This window comes from Peromyscus maniculatus, chromosome 21 (genome assembly GCF_049852395.1).
Source record: "Peromyscus maniculatus bairdii isolate BWxNUB_F1_BW_parent chromosome 21, HU_Pman_BW_mat_3.1, whole genome shotgun sequence".
In the NCBI taxonomy this organism is placed as follows: domain Eukaryota; kingdom Metazoa; phylum Chordata; class Mammalia; order Rodentia; family Cricetidae; genus Peromyscus; species Peromyscus maniculatus.
This window is the reverse complement of record NC_134872.1, coordinates 19,180,929-19,203,044: the sequence shown is the minus strand read 5'-3', so window position 1 is coordinate 19,203,044 and position 22,116 is coordinate 19,180,929. Positions and strand designations below refer to the sequence as shown.

The window sequence follows — 22,116 nt, the reverse complement described above, 5'->3', positions numbered from 1 at the left end:
TCTGGTGGGAATGGGCCTTAAGTCAGATCAGCTATTGGTTGGCTTCTCCCTCAAACTTTGTGCCACCATCACACTAGCATACCTTACAGCCAGGACCCCATTGATAGATCAAAGGTTTTGTAGCTGGGTTGGTGTTTACCTTTTTCCTTTGGTAGTGTGCAGAGTGCCTTCCTGTACCAAAGATACTAGCATGTAGGGGTGAAGGCTCGATGTAGGACCAGCTCTGCTTCTCCATGTTCAATGACTTGTGTAGTTGTCGCCTTCAACAACAGAGCCCCTTGTCACCAGTTTGTGGAGAGCAACCTGCAGTCTTGGCAACAGTCTGGGTTGTTTGGGGATTCCCATGGAACCCCTTTGACCAACAACACAATTCAGTGTAAGCCAATTCCGGTACCAGAAGCTTCATTTGACTATAAGAGGCATCCAGTTGGGCTCTCTCTCCCCTATTATTTTGCTATTTCATTTAGATTGCCTTCATATATGTATATATTTTTGGAAGCTTCTACTATATTAGGTTTTCATCCTTTGCCTCAAAAGTCTGTTACTTTTAGCTGTTTATCCCTGTATTCACTTTCTTCACTCCCCTCTTCCATTCTCTCTCTCTCTCTCTCTCTTTGGTTTTTCGAGACAGGGTTTCTCTGTGTAGCTTTGCACCTTTCCTGGATCTCGCTCTGTAGACCAGGCTGGCCTCGAACTCACAGAGATCCACCTGCCTCTGCCTCCCAAGTGCTGGGATTAAAGGCGTGTGCCATCACCGCCCGGCTACCCCCTCTTCCATTCTCATCCCCACTTGACCTTCCCATTCCAATATGGATCTTCCATTCATAACTGTCTGTTCTATTTCCTTTTCCTGGGGAGAGTTCTCTGTCCCCTACTAGTCCCTTACTCTATGACTAACCTGTGTGATTCTATGGATTGTAGCTTGCTTACCATTGACTCAATAGCTAATATCCACTTATAAACCAATACATACCACATTTGTCTTTCTGGGTTACTTCACTAAAGATAATTTTTTTCTAGTTCCATCCATTTGCCTGCAAATTTTATAATTTCATTTTTTTAAATGGCTGAGTAGTAAATAACCCATTGGGTAAATGTACCACATTTTCATTATCCATTTATTTGTTGAGGGACCTCTGGGTTGTTCTCAATTTCTGGCTATCACTACTAGAGCAGCAATGAACATGGATAAGTAAGAGACTCCGTGGTAGGATGAAATGTCCTTTGGGTACATGCCCAGGAGTGGTATAGCTGGATCTTCAGGTAGATCAGTCTCCATGTTCCTGAGGAACCATCACACTTCTTTTCATAGTTTCTGTACAAGTTTGTGGTCCTAACAGCAGTGTATGAGTGTTCCCCTTACTCCATGTCCTTGCCAGAGTGAGCTGTCATTTGTTTTATTGATCTTAGCCATTCTGATAGGTGTTAAGACTCAGGGATTGGATTTGGAGGAGAGGAGTGAGAGTGAAGATCATCTAAAGTTCTCCTACCTGCTTTCACTGGCTGACTTGCTTGTGGGTCAGGCAATTGATGGATGTTTAGTTCGGTCATTACATCATCCTCTGGATTTGTCATGGCCCTTGACCCAAATGTATCCAGTCACATGAGTGAGATTCATTTAAGGCATTCCTAAGCAGCATCAAGTAATTGATTAACAGATGTGCAGGTTATGACATGGAATTCTTATTTGCATTCCTACCAACTTTAGTGTAAAGGAGTGAGATTCCATGAAATATGGTTCAAGTTGGTTTTAGTTTTTCATAACAGGGTTTCCCATGTAGCCCTGGCTGTCCTGGAACTCACTCTGTAGATCAGGCTGGCCTTGAACTCACAGAGATCCCCTTGCCTCTGCCTCTGGAGTGCTGGTATTAAAGGTGTGAGCCAACATGCCTGGCTTTTAAGTTGGTTTTAAAGGGTTAATTCCTTCTCCGATCTCTTTTATTTCATTAACTGTGAGAATAGGGGCATCAGAAATAATATGTCAGCTGAACTATGGACCGTTGAGAACTTCTCTGGTCTCCGGTAGAGCTGTGGCTATCTAATTTTCATGAAAGTTTTCCATGGCAACAAAAGAAAACCAAGCAGGCATACTCATCTCACTTGGGTGTGGGCCAAATAGAAGCAACCACAGTTCTCATCCATTTTCGTATTGGCATTGTTAGGATTCTTTTACAAACAACTGCTGTCTTCCGAGTGGGCCACTGTAGTTTTTTTCTAAAATCATTTAGGGCCCTTATTGTTGTTAAGTAAACGCAGGGATTTGGGGAAGATCAAAGGCATGACTCATTAGTCCCTCATCTGTGAAAAGTCCTGCCAATCTCACTGGCCTCTGAAGAGAATTGTTAGTCTCGTGGAAGAAAAATCACCCTCCCCAGAACTGGTAGAGGTTCAGGGAAGGAAGTAAACAAAAAGCAGCCCGCCCACTTCCTCGCTAGCCTCTTTGAACATCCTGTCTCTCCCTGCTTTACTAATCCACTTTGATTATATCATTATATTTTAATGGGCACAAGGCTGAATAATCGAGAAGGAAGGAACATTCAGCCGAGCAGGAAAGTCTGGCTATGCACCTGCCTGCAGCTTCCAACACACTCAGACATGGAACAGGGGCATCAAAACCATCGTTTGAGAGAGAGCGGTGCTTACAGCTAAGCTGGGTTGTAAAACCGTGGTGTAGATGCACATGTCAGACTTAAATTCTTGCATTTCATGCCCGTGCCTGCCTGAATCTTCAGGCACATTAAGGAGATTTGCAAATGTCAATGTGCTATTTTGCAATGAGAAGAATCAAGGAGTTCAAAGGCATAGAGTATATTTTCTTAACTGTTTGCACTACAGGACTCGACAACAGGCTAGACATCATGTGACTTTGACATATGCATTGCACTCAGATGCTTTTTTGTATCTATCTGCTTCCATTGTGGCCTGGTCAGTGAGGCTCCCAACCCATCTTTTGAAGTGTTGGGCACAGAGTGGAAGGAAACAGTATTGTGGTGTAATGGTTGACGTTATGTTTTAAGTTTTAAATTATTTTGTTTAAGAGATCTATGAGACAAAAATGCCTCTAACGTGTAAGCGCCAGCCACATGCCCAAGAATAGAAAGCTTCTAGAATGCTGGGGGCTATTCATGTAAGAGAACGAGCCCAATGTTTTCACTTTTGTGGACAAGTGTGGTTGCACCAATTGTTTAGGATACACTTGATCACAGGTAGGTGAGAGGTACGTTGCCAAGAAGTCCATCAGGGTGTATGCTTGTTTCTGATTGGACGAAAGTGGTAAGTTCATACCTTTGTGGGGTTTGCCTTTACAAGTCCCTGTCTAGTGTAATTTGATGGCATACTCTGGGAATCCCAAGTATGGACCTGGCCAAAGTCTATGGACCTGGCCAGTATTTAATAAAGCTTGCTTCAAGTTTGGCTCAAAAATTGTGATAGCGGTCTCATTCTCTGCCTGTGGGGTTAACAGTGGTTGTGGCAGAAATAAACCAAGATCATCCTTAGCCTAAATTAAAGATGAAGAATAGCTGCTTTGACTATACCGTGGCCACCTACATTCCCTGTCACTCTCCTCTCTTTTCTTCTCTGTTGTCATTCACACAGTGTGGGGCAAGGTCAATACTAAAACCCCACAGAGAAGGTTTCCTCAGCTGTACCCAAAGAACCACCATGGTGAGTTTTTCTAACTTAAAGTAAACCTTCAGGGGATGAGGATGTGGTTCAGTTGGTAGAGAGCCTGCCTAGCACACACCAAAGCTCTGAGTTTGTTCCCTAGCTCTGTATAAGCTGGTCATGTTGGCTCAAGGCTGCAGTTCCAGCAATCAGGAGGCAGGAGGCAGGAGGATCAGCTATCCTTGGTTAGACAGCAAGTTCAGGACCACCCTGGTACTACCAGAAACCTTGTCTCACAAATGCAATGAGGAAGGGAGGGAGAGAGGGAGAGAGGGAGGGTGGGAGGGAGGGAGGAAGGGAGAGAGGGAGAGAGGGAGAGAGGGAGGGAGGGAGGGAGGGAGAGAGGGAGAGAGGGAGAGAGAGGGAGAGAGAGAGAAGGAAGGAGAGGATGCTTAACAAGGGCCAGCTTGTTTAACCAGTAACCGCCATCTCAAATCTCACTTCAGTTTGACGTTAAGCTCTGGGAGATTCTGGTGTGGAGTAAGGCAGGTGCAGAAGGGCAGTGCATGGAGCTGTTCTAGCCCCAGCTCTGCCAGCAACTGGCCGGGTGACCTCAGAAGGTCAGAGTGCAGATTCCAGGGATTCCAGCCAAACAGCCTCCCTCTAGTTCTGTCTTGAACTTCACAGGTATTTTAATGTCCAGGAGAAATGGAGAGTGTCAAAGCAACGTTATTTCTAAGGTTTAGCAACTGTGTTAGTTCACCAGCCAGCAGCAGAAATCAGCAATAGCCTGGTCTGGGAAATAAAATCAGCGTAACCGCACGGTATGTCTCCCGAATTTCATTAACAAGTTTTTGGTTTTTTTTTTTTTTTTTTTTTTTTTTGGTGCTTTTTTTGGTTTTTGTAGTTGAGCCTTGCCCAAGAAACCACCACATTAGAGTTTTCAGGTGAATGTTACAGCGATGGCAACTTTAAAAACTTGCTTTGCTGACAACCCCTGCCCATTCTTTCCCCACGGTAAGCGACTTTCATTTTAAAAATAAACCTGTTCCAGGACAGTTGACCCGGTCTGTGTCCTCTTATGCGAGTTATTTAATTTAAAAATAGAACCGTCTCAGATTGGTATCAAATACCTGTGGCCGTCTATCGTGGGGTGCTGGACAAGAAAGCAGCCCGTCTCTGGGGTTGCCTTTCCTCCTCGGTGAACTCCTAGAGCCCTGTAGATAATTTCATTGCACTTAGCTTAAAGTACTTTCATAGGTTATATTTAACTTCTCTAAGGGCCGGGCAATTTTCTAATTTGGGAGGAAAAAAAAAAAGAGAGAGATTGCCATTGGAAAGTAGTTAACGTTTTTTAGACTAAGTAATCACCTGGAGACTGTTTTTAGATCAATCAAATTACTCTTTTATTTGGAACAATTATGGTTTAAAATACGCTCGTGGGCCTTTGGGTATAGTAAAGCCCTTATTACTTCCAAGGCTGTGTGTTTCAGGAGCACAGGTGGGCAGAAAGGAGAGAGGGCAAGACCTAAGAAACTCGCCATGCGTCAAGTTTAAGATGTTTGACTTTTGCAACCTTTAACTGAAATTTGGTCTTACGGAGTGAGGATGTGTTTCACATTGTTGGGAATAAAATCATGAGAGAGTCTGTGTTGTCCAACAGCCAAGGCTGTAACTGAAGAGCTTTACAGACTTTTGGAAATTAACTATTAACAACAACAACAACAACAACAATAATAATAATAATAGTAATTTGGATTTTTTTTTTTTGAGACAGGGTTTCACTACATAGCTCTGGGTGTCCTGGAACTTGCTCTGTAGACCAGGCTGGCCTTGAACTCACAGACATCCACCTGCCTCTGCCTCCCGAGTGTTGGGATTAAAGGCATGAGGCATTCCACATGGAGATATTTTTTTTTTTCTTTTTAAAATGCTTGGCACTCATCATTTTCCAGGGAAAGGAATTATGTGATAAGTGAGCTACACTTACTATAGTAGGACTTAAGACGGTGACATTTTATTACTTCAATAATTCGACACATTTCATTCATTTCTGGGAATCGGGTGTTCTGTCAGATCTGATTATAGGCAGCCAGATTTGTGGGTTCTTCCTCATGAAAAGTGGTTCTTCCTCAGAGGGGCTCTTGTAGAGTTTTACTGTGTCATGTTACTTAAAGAGGTCCTGGGTTTTCTTTTTTTTCTTTTTTTTGTTCAGTCAACTTTAACTTGCAATAGAAGCGTTGTGTATATAAACAGATACAGTAACGTTTGTATTGCAACAGAGAAGTCTAGTCCATCAATCTCCTAAATTTTGCATCAATTTAAAAACGTTTTTATATTTTAAAAATGTTGCGATCGACTTTTTCCACCAACATAGTCTTGCATTGTGCCCTTGACCAGATACTTTTCTGTTTCTCCTATTTTGTACAGTTTAATAATGGACAATTAGTAATGTATTTACATACTCGTATATGAACCGACTAATTTTTTTAAATGTTTTAAAATTAATTTTGTAAGTTAGCATACAGAGTGATGGGCTTCATTATGATGTTGCCATATATGCGTACACCATTGTACTTTATTCTAACCACCCCCTGCCTGCCTTCTCCTACCTTCAGCCCTCTCTTGCTGGTCCCCTTCCATTCGCCAAACAATGCCCCATTCTGTTCCATTGTGTGTGAATTCCGTGGCCATCTCTTTCCCTTCTCCACATCCCTGAAGGTCCATCTCTCTCTCTCTCTCTCTCTCTCTCTCTCTCTCTCTCTCTCTCTCTCTCTCTCACTGGCTGTTTCTCTCTCTCTCTCTCTCACACACACACACACTGTCTCTCACGTACACACATGGTCTCTCTTTCTCATATATATACTGTCTCTGTCATTCATATATATATATATATATATATATATATATATATATATATATACTCTGTCACACACATTCTCTTACATAGACAGTGTCTCTCTTGCACACATATGTGTTCTCTCTACACACACACACACACACACACACACACACACACACAAACACACACACCTGGTTTCTTTATATGGGAGAATACGTGAAATTTGTCCCCGAGTGAACAGAATAAAGTTGAGGCTTATCCCCTCCCCCACCCTAGTTTAAAAATGTATATTGTGAAAGAATACTCTCATCAAGGAGAATTCTTTCAATTGGTCATTAAAGCATTTGTGTCCCTCCAGTCTGCTCAATCAAGGTAAATAAGAGAACATAGCCATTATCTTCCTTTTGCTAGGATTCCCTGATAGCGTAGCTTAGTGTGGGCAGTTTTGCAATGCTAGAATAAATGTTTTTAAAAGTCTCTTTTATGGAACCCTTCAAAAGGCAACTAATAACAGAAAATGGGACACCAGTGCCAGCCTGCAGAGAAAATAAATCCCATCCTGAGGTTTGCACTGATGCCCTACTTGGGAAAATGCTTCTGCACAAGGGACTCAAAGAATTGATGCAGCTAGGAACCTGGAGCAAAATGCCTTGTTTGTGGATTACCTTATCAGCTTCCTCAGAAGCCCTCTGCTTTCCATTTTTTTTTTTTCCCCTCATGCCCTATACTTAGAACCTACTTATAAGCAAAAGCTTTTCTTGGAAGGTGTTGAATGAAAATGTCAGAACTGGAGGCTGAAGAAAGGACTCAGCAGTTAAGAGCACGGACTGTTCTTCCAGAGGACCAGGGTTCAATTCCCAGCACCCTCCTGGTGGCTAACAACCTGTAATAACTGAAGCTCTAGGGGATCTGGCGCCCTCTTCTGGCCTCCTTATGCACTGCATGCATGTTGTACACAGACACGTTCAGGTAAACATTCATTCAAACTAACTCTCTAAACAAAATTTTTTAATGCTGAAACTCTACTATGGTAAAATGACAGGTAGGTGGTCTATATCTGTGGCCTTCCTCATGAAGAAGGGAACATTTAGATGGGATATTTAGACTTGAATCTGCCGGCATGGACAGTTCAGCTTATGGAGAATTCATCCAAAGCACTAACTTCCTATTTTCTCCCCTAGAGCATAGTACAGATAGGCCCACGTTCACCCCACTGCAGTCAGGGACTGATCAACACAGAAAGATACTACCATTCCCCAGACCGCCCTGTTCTGAAGATGAGTAAGCTTTGAATCAGTGAAGAACTTGAAGGATCCATCCTACTGTGTTATGTGTTTTTTGTTGGTGGTTTTTTTTTTTTTTTTTTTTTTTTTTTTTTTTTACCTTGTATTGCACCGTGAAAAGAATGTTCCAGAACAGCAGCTAAAACCAGGAGGGACAGGTTAGCAGCTGCTCAAAGCTGAAGGAACCCCTAGGATGTGGAGGGGGCAGGCCAACAGCCATCAGTACTCCACACCAGCTTTTGAGTAGAGCATCAATGTCTCTCTCCAGCAGGCAGCCTCACGCCGCAGCAGGGCCATTAGATTGGAGCCAGGGTGTATAGGGTCTGCATGGGTTACTGCAGTGGGTGTTTGTGACCCTGATGGCCGTGACAAAGGCCCCTCAATCTTCCCTCATCCTCACTCTTTTTTCTTTTTCTTTTTTTAATATTAAGAAAAAATTTTCATTCATTTTACATACCAATCACAGATCTTCCTCTTTCCTCCTACCGCCCCTCCGGCCTCCCCTCCCCCAACCCAGCCCCCCATTCCCTCCTACAAGAAAGTAAGGCCTCCCTCCCATGGAGAGTCAGCAGAGCCGGGTACATTCAGTAGAGGCAGGCCCAAGCCCCTCCCCTGCCTCCAGGCTGTGTGAGGTGTCCCACCATGGGTAGCGGGCTCCCAAAAGGCTGCTCATGCGCCAGGGAGAAAAAGTCATGCTCACTCTTTTTTAGGGGGCTGGTGTTTGAGGAGTCAAGGTTGTTAAATAGAGATACAGCCCTGCTTGAAATAATAGGTGAGAAAGGATCATTTCAGCACAAAGAGGTGAACTTCTTGGTTTGGTATTTTAGCATCACTTCTGTAGTATTGCATAGTTCCGTGTGTCTAACTGAAAATTAGCCTTCTGAGTCTCCTTTATTCCCAAGTCTGTGCTCACACTGTTAAAATCCACTCCTCCAAGCCGCTCTCCTCTCTCCCTCTCAACTTGTCCCTTTCTTCCCACCTCATACTTGTCTCCACTGTCTGCTCAAGGGATCTGCTTCCATCTCTGCGGTGGCTCAGTAGCACCCAGAACCTTAGTCTTCCCCCAAAAGAATGTATCAGGCACACTTGGAAAGATGCCGAAGTGACCACACCCTATAGTCACTCTGCCGTGTTCATAGAGGTGGGATGTCTCAGGGACTTTCCAACTAGCTGTGAAGTCTACCGGGAAAACCTCTCAAAACCTTGGCGGCCACAGAGCAGGATCGTGAGCCTGGTGTGTGCTCCGGGGCAGCTGTGGAGTCTGTAACGTGGCCGGAGCCCTGCATTGCCCTGAGGACTGTCCAAGGGGCACAGGGTGTTTCTGTCACAGAGAGAGCCGGTAGCTGAGTCCTTAGGATTTCTTGACTAACCTGGAGGGCTTATTTTCTGTGGATTGGTTTGCAGTATTCACAGAAGGACACCAAAGTTTGGAATGTGGTAATGGCAATTTAGGAATGGGGCTTTAGATAGGCAATTTGTGAATTTTTTTTTTTTTTTTTTTTTGGCTAATGACATTTAAATAAAAAGTAAAAAACAAAAACTCATCATGGTAAGAACCCAGCTTGTTCTTCTCCTATAGTAACAGGTCTCTTTATTGTTTGTATTGGAGTATGTGTGTGTGTGTGTGTGTGTGTGTGTGTTTTCACAAACCGGTAACCTGATCTCTTGTCGCCACCCCCACACTTGCTGCCTCCTGGGTATGCCCAATGCTTTCCACACATGTGTCCTCTGGAGGCTTGATCTCAGAGAGCATTTACATTCGGCTTGCCTTCCCAGCCTGCAAACTGCAGTGAGCCAGCCCCTGGGAAAGCTTCAGGGACTCGTCAGCAGTCTAGCTTATTCCTGTGTGTGTGTGTGTGTGTGTGTGTGTAGCGCACACGCGCGTATGCCTCCCTCTTCCTCTCTCTCTCACCATTTCCAAGCTAGAATCACCGTGGAGAAGCAAGCCCTGAATTCCTGTCAAGATTTTATCTCAGAATAACGACTAGCTAAGAGGGGGAAAAAAGAAAAAGAAAAAGAAAAACAATGAAGGGCTGAAATATTGATTTTTCTTCAGAGGAATAACCAGGGCTTTGCTGTAGAGAACACCCCGTTTCTTCCCGAGGCAAGCTGAGCAGCTCCGAGTTGCCTGTGACAGCAGCCAGGGCTGGCTTGAAGCAGCCGCTCGCTCTGCCCGGGGGAGCTCCCTAAATGGACTTTGGTCTCAATGCTGTGACTCTTTGTCGTGGGTTTGGATGTGGGAACACGGAAGGTGATCTCCGCTTTCGTCTTAACTCACCTGCTCTAAGGAAAGATGAGTGAGGAGCCGAAGGAGAAAACCACCAAGCCTGCTCATCGGAAGAGGAAAGGGAAAAAGGTAAGAGGCAGAATCAACATGTTCCCTCATTGTTCTCGGGCTCCGGGAGGAAGTCATCGGGAGTCTGCCTTTCTGAGAGATTGGCTTGAGACGGCAAAGAAGCTGCTAGAAGCAGAATGCTTTGTTTTTCCTCCTCTCTTAATGGGTGTGTTCTGGGTCGGAGACAAACATCACGACTGGGGGCCATTGCTACAGTATTTAAATACAACAGTTAAAACATGGTGATTTAGATTTGCCAAGCTAGTGTTCTTTTTCATAGCGATAATAGGAACACTAAGTAAACATGTGTCCTAATTATGTGAGTGGGTGTGTTTCCCCTACCCCTGAAATTTCCCTGATGCTTGCTAATCAGTAGGGTATGATTACTAATGAATATTATTATGGCATGGATATTCAGCTTTAATGCATATTTCAGGCAAACTCGGGGAAACCTGTAGTTAGACCTTAAGATCACAGCATGGAGGTGAACTCCATTTTAATTATTGATTCATTTTTATGGCTGACAAATCTTAGGTCTGTATTCAGCTCTGCTGCCGGACAGCCATATGCCTCAAGGATCCATTCGGTTCATAACATGAATTTTGCTTTCCACATGAATTGTCAAAAGAGCAAGGGATGATTGCAGCAAACCTGTAGATTCATTCTGGCTTTCCCGAATGCGCGTGTCATCTTAAGATATGCCCTGAACTTTTCAGTACGTTTTGAAATGGGGAAGAACGGTAATTCTTGGGTCTGGACTGTGATTTTTGACCCACTGCGGTTCATAAACTGTCTCAGATTTAGGGTGTGCCACCAAAGGAGAGGCTAGATACATCTGTAACAAAGGAAAACAGGTCCCTGAAACTGGATTGTGGGTCATGGTTGTTTCAGAAAAATGGGTGCTGCCTTTTTGAATCTTCAATTTCCAATTCTTAGATTTGTCTGTTTTAATTCCCAGGACTGGTGTGTCTGGTGATGTCTCTTTAAAATGATTCCTTGCCTCAACGTGATGTATGCTCTGGCAGGGGACGCCCAGGGAATGATTGGGTACAGTAGAGAAGATGAACGATTGCAACTAGTGCTTGAATATATCAGGCATTTAGAAAATGTTCATGGTCCACTTGTGATCTATGAAGAAGGCTCATTTGAATTAGATGTACTTTAAAAGAGCTGCTATCAGCAGGCTCAGCTGAGGCATGTTCCGGGACATGCCAACATTCTTGGGCAGTGGTTCAACACCCTCCAGAGCGAAGCTGTACAGACTGCTTTGAAGTCAGCCTTGACTTCTTGGTCCTTGGCTCCATAGGGGTTGATGGTATTGGGGAGGTGCTAGGGAGATTTCCCCGGGGAGCAGGTCGCAGCTGCACCGCACAAATGATTTGCTTAATGCCTAGCAGAGAGAGTGGCGCTGTTCTCAGGGACCACTGTCAGCTCTGCTCATGTTTATGAGCTATAGCCTCAAGTGTCTGACAGGCTCGACCATGATTCTGAACACGGAGTGTCACAGAGAAGCCAGCCAGACACATGAACCCTGACAGGACAATCTAGATGAAAAGGAGCCGTGGCTTGGGGATGGCTGTAAATCATGGGGACTCTTTGGACATGGATTATTTTTTTTTCTCTCTCTCTCTTTACCTTGAAAATTTCCTGGCATGATCTCATGTCTCCTAGGAGGTTACCCTGCTTGGAGCACACGATGCGTTAGACTGCCTCCAGCCCATCCCCCCCTGCAGGCCACCGGGTCCCACCTGCTGCCAGGATGGTCCCTACCAAAGCCTCCATCATTCTCTTCCCCTCTCCCCTTCTAAACTCCGTACTCTTGCCTCCGTGATCTCCAAATCCCAGACCACCCAAACTCGAGTCCTTCAAAACACTGCACCCACATGCCAACGTTTTCCTTCACGCCTGTCCTGACTGAGTGCAGCGGAGTTCTTACCAGCCCCCCACCCCCACCCCAGTTAAACCGTTTTCTTCTCATGCTGCCGCCTTTGTGCCCTGAGAAAGCCTCTCAGTACCGAGTGGTTCAGCGGTATATCCCACCCACTCTTGAAGGTCGAATGAAGAGCTTGCCTTACTGGTCCATGCCTTGATTCACCTTGGTGCGCAGACAGCGGGTCCCCTGGAATGGCACTCCCCTCGTAGGGTAGGTGCTCAGCGAGTTTAGCAGAGCTACAGCCCTGTCCCCTTAGGCGCATGGACTCCCTGCTGGCCACTCTAGGATGTCTTCACATGCTGCCTGGTATGCAGTTGGCGATAAATAAATAGTCTCTAGCAGCTTGGTGATTGATCCGAATTCCTCCCAAATTTGCCATGCACAAACCAAATAGCTTTTCAATGAGGAAGCCTTGTCTCCTCGTACTACTTTCCAGCTCAGAGATATTATATTTAATGTTGATTTTAGAGTAAATTAATATGACTATTGAAATCAGCAAATACTTAAATTTTTAAATGACTGTGCATTTATTTTTAACTATTTGGTTCAGGATGAAATGGAATATACATTTTTTTTTTTTATGAGTGGTTTTTGAATCACTGAGTAGCCCAGGAGGCTTCTGAGTGGCCTAAGTGACCTGCACTGCAGTGGTGGTGGTGGTGGGTGTGGCCACATGCAGCGTCTCAGATGGGCCTGCGTTCAACCCGCCCTCTTAGTGGTATTGACTTAACCTCCCCAGGCCTTTCCAGTATTTCCTACCTCAAGTACTGAATTACTTTGGCCTCAAATTTTGTATTAACTCCATCTGTGTGTAGAAGTAACTGGCAAGATGGCTGTGGAGATTTTGTGTTGGTATGGACTGTGCTCAGCTCAGTGTAGGGCATGCTTAGGGCATTTGGGTCCAGTGTTTCGGGAGGTAAATTTAATAGTGAGAAAGCCGGACCAGTGTAACGGAGTCAGTCAACGATTCCCATTTTGCTTGGGGACATAGAGAGTCAATTCTTTTTTCTAATAATGTCTCTATTTTGTTGACCTTGAAAACGCTGTGTGCGCGCATGTATACAGGTATCTGTTTCCCAAAGATTTTTCTCTCTCTCTGTTCGAGAACAAGATGATTTCCTAGTATACAGGAGCCCGAGTGCTACCCTGCTTGTAACTGGGTACAGTGTCTTGGGGGAGAGCCATCAAAGGGCATCGCCACCAGAGAGATTAGGAAAGTAAAATACAAAATAATCAACAGGATTATATTTTCTGGAGTGTTTGACTGGCAGCACCTAAGTCATCTTCATGGTGGAATTTAAGGCTTGCCGGGAGAGGAGCTGCCAGGCAAGTGTTCTCTCCCACCTCATGGTAAGCAGCAGGCTAGTTTGGTTGAACTAAGCCCCCAAAGAGAGAATGCAAAAAATGGCGTTTCGTGACTGGTTCCTTGGCATCTGTGTAGTCAGCTCAGGGAGACGTAACAAAACAGCATACCCTCCATACTTAGACAGCGCAATGTTACCTTCTCATGGTGCCATCAGCTGCAAGTCTGAGGTCAGGCGCCGTCCAGTCAAGTTCAGGATCTTTCCAACTTGCAGACTTCTCACGATGCTCACACGTCCTTCTGTTTGCACGTAGCCCTGGCTAGGTCTCTGTCTTCTTCTAAGAAGACCAGCAGCCTTGCCAATTCAGGTTATCCCCTCATGATCATTTTTAAACAGAACCTTCTCTTGAGAGCTTATATTTCCACATGCAGCACAGTCACAGTGGGTATTAGGAGATCAGTGTATGAATTTGGGTAGTAGATAGGACTACCCAAGTCCACAGGAGTATCCAAGTGGAAGTGTATGATCCTGGTTCCAACCTTAGGTATTTGTCACAGGACACATAATGATGGCTGATGTTTTGTCTATTCATGTGCTTCATGGAGCAGATGTAATATGGAGTGGTGATGAGGATAGGTGTTAAGGGTACCAGAGACAAGTGAATGCAGGTTGTCTGGTGGCAGAAGGGTAGGGTAGCAAATTCTAGTTGGAGGAGGAAGTCAGGAAAGGATAGGTGGAGAAGGAGAAAACCCCAGTCTAGATCAGTCTTAGGAAATTTCATGTTTCCTAAGAGGTAAGAGCCTTCCAGAGACCATGAGAGATGAGGAGAGTTTTGGAATGTCCCGGTGTCTTTAGGGATCTAAGCATTTGCTTATGTGTTTGGGAAAAAGATCCCCAGGAATGGATTGTGGCCAGGTATGACAATGAAGGAAAAGACAGCAAACGTAACTAAAAGTGGCTGTGTACATGTGTGTGTCTGTGTGCATACATGTAGAGAGGCCAATTTAGCTTCCTGACTCATTTAAATTTTTAAATTAGTTTTCAAAATCAATCTCTCTCTCTCTCTCTCTCTCTCTCTCTCTCTCTCTCTCTCTCTCTCTCTCTCTCTCTCTCTGTCTCTCTCTGTGTGTGTATGTGATGTGCGATGTGTATGTGTGGGTTCTGGGTTTGGTGGTAAGCGCCTTTACCTGCTAAGCCATCTTGCCAGCCTACACCTTTGTTTTGTGGAGACAGGTCCTTTCACTTGGCTGGACCTTGCCAATGAGGCTATTGGCCAAGGAGCCTTAGAATGCCACCTGTCTCCATTTCCTCGGTGCTGGGGCGACAAATGCAAGCAACCATAACCCACTGTTGTTTTTATTTTATTTGTTGTTAATTTCTGTTTGTTGTTTGTTTTTGTTTTTAATGTGGATTCTGGGAATAAAACAGGCTGCAGTATAAAAATATGTGGGTTATTACGTTGGTTAGAAAACCAACCAGGCCTGTACTGGCTAATCTTATGTCAACTTGGCACACAAACTAGAGTTATATGAAAGGAGGGAACCTCAACTGAGAAAAATGCCTTCATAAGACACAGATATGAGGCATTTTCTTAATTAGTGATTGATGGGGGAGGGCCCAACCCATTGTGGGTGGGGCCATAGTGATTGATGGGGGAGGGCCTAACACAGTGTCATCCCTGGGCTGGTGGTCCTGGGTTCTATAAGAAAGCAGACTGAGCAAGCCATATGAAGCAACCCAGTAAGCCACACGAAGCAATCCTCTGTGACCTCGGCATCAGCTCCTGCCTCCAGGTTCCTGCCCTGCTTGAGTTCCTGTCCTGACTTCCTTTGATGATGAACAGGAATATGGAAGTGTAAGCCAAATCAACCCTTTCTGCTTCAACTTGCTTTTTGGTCATGGTGTTTCGTTGTAGCAATAGATACTCTAAGACAAGGTCTCTCCTTTTGTTCAAGGCTGTGTCTCTTGGTGTCATTGGAATTGGGCCATGTTGTCCATTGTCAGTGATGCTCATGAAGGCCCTATTTTTTTCTTCTTGAAGCATCAGATTGGAGAACAATAGGTACATACTTACAATTCGATCAGCTCATGAGTCCCATTCCAGCGAGTACATTTATTTTTTATGGAACTTCAGAAAAGGGATTTTTCTCTCTGCTGTCAGTGACCTTTCCATCCTAAGGACACCTTATAATTTACTGGATTTAAACTAGTTCTTATGGCTCCTCCCATGCTTCCCCTCACCCTTTATTTCCCGGATTGCAATGGGCTGAATACCTTAAGCGTGAGAAGTATGTTTCTTCTCCGAGGAGGATCAACTAACGTGCTCAGACGTGTATGCAGTCTTTGGAGGGAGAGTGAAGAGTGTCGGTATCTGATGGTCTCCCCATGTTCTTAACACCGCTAGTTTAACAAACACTGTGTAGTTTCTGCTCCAGGTCTGTGGTTGTGTCCCTGGGAGGCTCCGTGCCGTTTACTGAGGCGAGGGGAGGCCCGTGTGCCCCGAGCATGTGGCCATTGAATTGAATTGTCATTTCCTTCCGTGTTGGGATATTGGCTTATTTAGTCGCTCCTCGTCTTCCGGCAAATCACCTCTGAGAGGCCTTTGTTGGTGAGAGAGGTGATCTGAGAAGGGGCTCACTGAGTGCCATCACGCATTCCGTGCTTTGTTACACTGGAGGAGGGACCGGCGGTATATCCGCAGGAAGAGCGAGCTGTTCATGGCCTTTCCACTTACGGATGCGCATCCCTGCCAAGAACTTTTGCTTTTATATTGCGGGACAATTTTAAATGTTTTTTTTCTTCCCCCCACACTTCCTATTATCCTTCTTTGGTCATCTTACTTTGACAAATGCCATCAATTTCATAGTCAATCAGCACTCGATGAATCCGTGTCTAATAAACCCATGCCCGTGGAAGCAGGCGTTTTGACTCCTTTTCCTCCGAGCCTTTAATTTAGGATGGTATTTTCTTGAACTTAACATTTGAGTTTGTTTTGTTTTATTTAATATTTTATTTTGTTATCATCCTGGGTGGGGGTGGGGTGGGATGGGCATTGTGGGGGCGGGGCATTGTGGGGGTGGGGCAGGCATTGTGTGGGCGGGGCAGGCATTGTGTGGGCAGGGCATTGTGGAGGCGGGGCATTGTGGGGGCGGGGTGGGCATACTGGAGGCGGGGCACATGTGCCATAGCAAGCATGCGGAGATCAGAGGGCAGTTCGTGGAATTGGTTCCCTCCTTCCACCTTTACATGGATCCCCAGGATCGAACTCAGATTCCTAGAGTTAAACCATAAGCACTTTGGCCCGCTGAGCTATCTTTCTGACGCCTGTTCATCTGAGCGCGTAGGTTTCAATGCTGTCCCTGTCTATGGTAATCCTGCATTCACAGCTTTTGCTGTTGTTGTTCTAAGGAAGGGCGCAATGGATTAAGATAGCCTGACCTACCTCTTCTTGAATTCAAAATTTCACAAAATAGCAAGCCATCCGCATAGTTACTGCCTTTTTTTTTTTTTTTTTCAAAATCAAATCTCAAAGTGAGATTTTTCCGGGAGATTTTTTTTTTTTTTTTAATAAAAAAGAAAACAGAAGAAACTTGATATAAATTATTTTCCACGGAGCAGCTTGGGGGTAGAGACTGTGCATGCAGCCCTGGTGTGGTGCCTACTCATGGCCCCTTCTCTACATCTGGAAAGGCCAGAAGGCAGAATGGAATTTCTTTTTTCTTTGAACTTGGTGGCCAATTCTGACCTGACCTGAACTCATTTGGTGTCAAAACCCCATCTGACCTTATGGGAAGCTATTTATAGTCCATGTTTATCCTACATAGTGTGAATATTTGTGTGTTTTCCTGTGGAACGTACTTGCTTATGCTGCTCTGAGACATGTCTGGAGACATCCACACTATCCGCACGTACCCTCTAATGACCTGGGAAGCTCTGTACTTAGGAGCTTGTGAGTGCTTCAGTGAGTGGATGGCCGAGCGCTCTGGAGCTCTGACCTGAGAACGGTCACAAGCTAGTGTGGCTTTGGTTGGCTTTGAGTGAGAGGGAGGGGGCTGTTTCCTTGGGACAAGCCGACAACGTTGGGCTCTGTCCTGTCAGAGGTCCGTGAAGCAACTGAATTCAGTCCTGTAGGGAAAACTATTCTCAGAAATGTTTTAGTAGATTATTGCTTGCTTCATAAGAAATCTGAGCATATGGACGGGTCGGTTGTGAAGAATGCATTATAAAGGTTGGTCTTTTAACAATAATGCTAATGATAAGAAAAATGATCCTAAATACTGTTCTGAGCTTTTTTTTTTTTTAATGGTGGTGGTGGTGATTGTGTGTGTATGCTCACACACATGCATGCACACTATTTGCAGGCGTGTGCCTCTCACAGCGTATACGTGTGGAGGTCAGAGGCTAACCTCTCCGTGAGCCTCTGTGGAAGCAGGTTTTCTTGTCTCTGCCACTCTGCGCACTCCAGGACAGCTGGCCCATGACCTTCTGGATGGTTCTCCTGTCTCTGCCTCCCACCGTTCTGACATGAGTTCTGGGGACCAGACTCAGGCCATCACGCTTGGGCAGGAATCACTCGCACACATTGGGCCTTCTTGCCAGCCCAGGTTTTGAAACTTCCCACATGTTTGTCATTCCTTGCCACTTCATGAGGTCATCATAAATAACCTGATACATATTCTCGGAAGGAAAGGATACAGACTTCGAGAGGAAGTTACTGTTTGATTGAATCATTGCGCCTACTTGCCAAGAAAATAATGTTAATCCAGGACAGGTGAATTAATTTTCTGTAATTAGCACACATAACGGTGTTTTCTGTCATCTGTCTTCGATGAGGTTTCCTGTTTTTCCGCACAGCTTGATTTTTAAGTTTTTATCTTGTGTTTCCTTGTCTGAGACTTCACTGAAAAGATGATATTCCATAGCCGTGTTAACGATGTAAAATCTAGGCAATTCTTTCAATTCCTTGCTTCTCTATTAATTTTCCAGTGCAGCCGCTGAAGCCCAGCGGGTCCTCCCATTTCAGGGAAATAATGTAAACAGTGCATGCTTCCATTGGTTGCATTCCTGATGTCTTCCTGGCAGATGCCAATGGACAGGGTCACTTTAGTAGTGTTACAAGGGAAAACAAACTCTAAGTCAGCAATGGCGTTTAGCACAAGAGGAGCATCTAATGTGGAACTCAGAGTGCATGTGAACAGGTTGCTGGATGTAGGCTGCTGGTGTAGACGTTTTACTTCCAACTTGCTCATCTTAACCTACCCACCCTGAAAGCTGTGGTTGTCTGCTGTTTCCACCATGCGTGTCTTAAATGAGGTCTCACAGTGAGGAGTTCTTTGTAGCCCTAGTGCATTGTTTGGCTCTGCCTTTGTTGCAACCACTCTCAACAGTTATTCTTTGAGTAAATTACCATGCTAGGTATAAGGAACACATGGGGGGAAAGACAGAAAATGAACATACAAATTAGACAACTAGTGATAAGCGAATTTGCAAAAATGAGGGCCTGGGAGGCGACTCACTGGTGAAGTTCAGGTAGTACAATCACGAGGACCTGAGTTCAAAGTCCATAACTCATTGAACAACCTGGATGCGTGTGATGGCTCACAGAGGCTTCCTAGTGAGACCTTACTCAGGGTCAGAGAATCTGAGTTTGCTTTACCCAGCAGAGCTGCATAGTAGGATGATTTGGCCAGGGGCATCTTTACCAGGTGTTTGGAAGGGTCTACCCTTGGCTGTATGGTGTGCTTTGATCTTGCAAGGGGGAGGTCTTTTGCCTCTACCCTTGGCATATTATAAAAAGCCCTTTTGAATAAAGCTCTGGGTGGCTGGGTATTGACCCAGGGCCCTCCCAAAGCTATCCTGCATCTCTGTCTTTCTTATCATCTCATTCTATCTTCCTTCCTAACATTTCCTCACTTCTCTCTCCTGCACCCAAGAGCCCTTTGAAAGGTGGGAGCAGATTGGAGCTGGACTCCAACAGACTCCCACAGATGTCATGTCTTATGCCTGTAATTCCATCACAGGGGAGGTGAAGGCAGCTGGGTCTCCACATTTCACTGGCCAGCCTTTCTGGCTGATATGAGATCCTCTTTTTACAATAAAAAGGGATGTGTGTGTGTGTGAATAACACCTGAGGAGTAGCATCCAAGGTTGACATGGCCTATAGATACACAGTCAGTTACATGCATGCACACATAGTCCATACCTGCACACTCAGGAATGCATGTATACCTACACACATGAGTATATATACACATGATAGCAGCAACTGCCACAAATGGAAAAACACTGGGGACCACAGAGGACATAACTCATAGAGCTGGTATTGCTAAGGAGGACCTGACTAAGGAGTTGGTCTTGAATGGTGAATGTGCCCCACCATGAGAGGGAGTTGGTCACTTGTAGACAGATGACATGTTGAGAAGAAGGGATTTATTGGAGAAGGCCCTGGGATGTTTGGTGCCAAGGAAGGATAGCATTTGGCCTCAGCATTGACTCTCCCTGTAGGCATGAACCTTGAGGATTTCTTCCCACAGTGGAAAAAAAAAATGTGTCTCTTACTCTTGGGATTCAACCAGGATTGTCAGGATTTTAAAGGTAAAGACTCATATTTTCGGGAGTCAGCTAGGAAGACCCAACACCTGAGTAGGAGATCATCCAATGAGCTTTTGATGAGGGAATGGATGCTGGGCCTCTAGCCTGGGGAGTGTGTTTCCTTCTTGACTATTCACTGTGAGCTGCCATTGACCAAGTATGGCAAGGACTTTCATGTAGAAATCCATAGCTCGCCAACCTCCACTTAGCAATTACCTTTCTCTTGGTGTATAGACTATTCAATAAAATCAAAACACAAATAAATACATACGCCAGAAATTGATCATTTTCTGAAAAGGTGTTTTCATCGCTGTAGATCATGAGTGTCCCTGCTCAGGGCATCCTTGTCATATTTAATGCTAGCATTTTGTTTGTACTTCATGAAAAATTAAGCAGTAATGGAAGCAAACCAGTCACTCCATTTTAATGTAGAAAGGATGGCGAAAAATACAGAAATGGATCCATGGTTGTCTGAATATGTATGGGAAAGATTTTGTGTGGAATTACAGGTAGGTAAGTGAGCCAAACCAGTGTATCCACATAAATATGCCTCAATAGCATCAAAGTTGGTTCCGAAAAGCCAAAACGCTTGTAGTTCTGATTTTACCAGCTCCCACTCCACTCCCTCTCAAAGATGTTTATCAAAAATGAAGTGGATTGCCTCCTGCTACCAGTGGGGTTGTGTCCCTCAATCTGTTGTTTTTGACAAACAGGGAGGCTGAGGAAACAGCTTGGCGGCAGATATTTGAAGTTCCCTGTTCTGACCCATTGAACAAGGCTCAGCTCCACAACTGTTCTCTCTGTCTTAACGTTAGAAAAAAAAATTGAACAGGATGTTTATGAAGCTAGAAGGGCAGTGCTAAGTTTTAGGACTCCAGCTGTTGGGAGTCCTCACAAGACGTGGCTGTTGACGACTTCAGGCCTATCAGTGTGCTTTAAGTACGTCGGTAGCCTTCATCAGCACATCAGTCCTTAACGGAGAAGTTTTCACTATTGTTCATGGAATTTTGCTATTTTAGGGCGCCTCTAGAACAAAGCTCAGAATACAGTGTCCTCTATGTTATGAATGTAAGAACTACCAAATGTTAATTTTAATTGTCTAGTTTCTGACAGATTTCTGCTCAGTAGCCCACCTGATGACAAGGCTTCTGATATTAGATATCAGAATTATCCTAAATCTATTAGATATTGTATGTAAGTGACTCTTAGGCTTGTTTAGTAATTTGTTTGTGTTTGGAAAGCAGACAGCTGTACTGTTATGATTATATTGAACATCGATATGTACCTTTATCTGCTCCTTTGGAAGCTCATCACCTTTAAAGGGAAGATTCTTTGGAAAGCATGGGAAAGCAAATCCATGACTGTGCACTAGCAGGAGCAGAAGAGAGACCCACACGTGTGAGCCTTAGTTCTTGTGTCTCCAGTGAGTAGCTGTTCAAGGACAGGCAAGTTACAGGAACTTTTCAAGCCTACGTTTCTGTGAAGTGGGGTCACTTTGCTCCCCTAGGGGCCTTAATGTCAAATGCCTCCCTTAGTTCTCGGCCAGAAGTAAGCAGAGCAAGGACTAGATCTTAGCCATAGTGTTAGAAGATGGCTAGAAGGAAGTCAGATCTGGGGGTGCAGTTCTAACCTCCCCCCACCAAATGAGACCCTTTTGTTTGATTTTAAGCCTTTCTACCATGTTCTCCTTTTCACAAGCATGTGTATAGTGTGCATGAGAGCCTGCAAGTTTCTGTGTGTGTGTGGGGGGGCACACTTGCATGTGTGAACTTGCGGAGTTCCAAGGTTGGCAACAGGAATCTTCCTGAACAGCTCCTCTAGCTTATTCTTTGAGGCAGGGTCTCTCAATCAAACCCAGAGCTCGAAGATATGGCTAGTCTCACTAGCGGGTTTGCTGGGGGAAATCCCCCACCTCTGACTTTCGAGGCTGGAATCATGGATGGGTAGCACAGCTACTCACTCACTATTTGCCTGAGTTCCAGAGATCCAGACTCTGGTCCTCTTGCTTTCCCAGCATGATTTACCTACTGAGCCAGCTCCCCAGCCCCACCCCTACGGCCTACTGTCTTGTTTGCCTTGTAAATCAGAATAGCTTGCTCCACTTTGGTAACAGTAATTTTCTCTGTTGGGTTCTTTCCTTTATAATAAAATCAGAAATTTGTTTTCCAATCTGTTAAAAAAAAAACCATCATTTTTAGTTGTTTTAGAAGATTATGCATTTA

The 22,116-nt window shown here is 44.7% G+C and overlaps 1 protein-coding gene across 2 annotated transcripts in view; it reads left to right on the top strand.

The window, feature by feature from the left end:
• Ank3 (ankyrin 3) overlaps positions 1-22,116 on the top strand; it is a 612,404-nt gene that overhangs the window by 116,839 nt on the left and 473,449 nt on the right. The window contains exon 1 of one of the 2 annotated variants that reach the window (XM_076557037.1): positions 9,457-10,087. The exons of the other annotated variant lie outside the window; for it this stretch is intronic. Coding sequence (XP_076413152.1) covers positions 10,025-10,087 — 63 coding nt within the window. The 5' untranslated portion in view covers positions 9,457-10,024. Of the gene's footprint in view, positions 1-9,456; positions 10,088-22,116 lie in introns of those variants that run through there. 2 annotated transcript variants of the gene reach the window in all.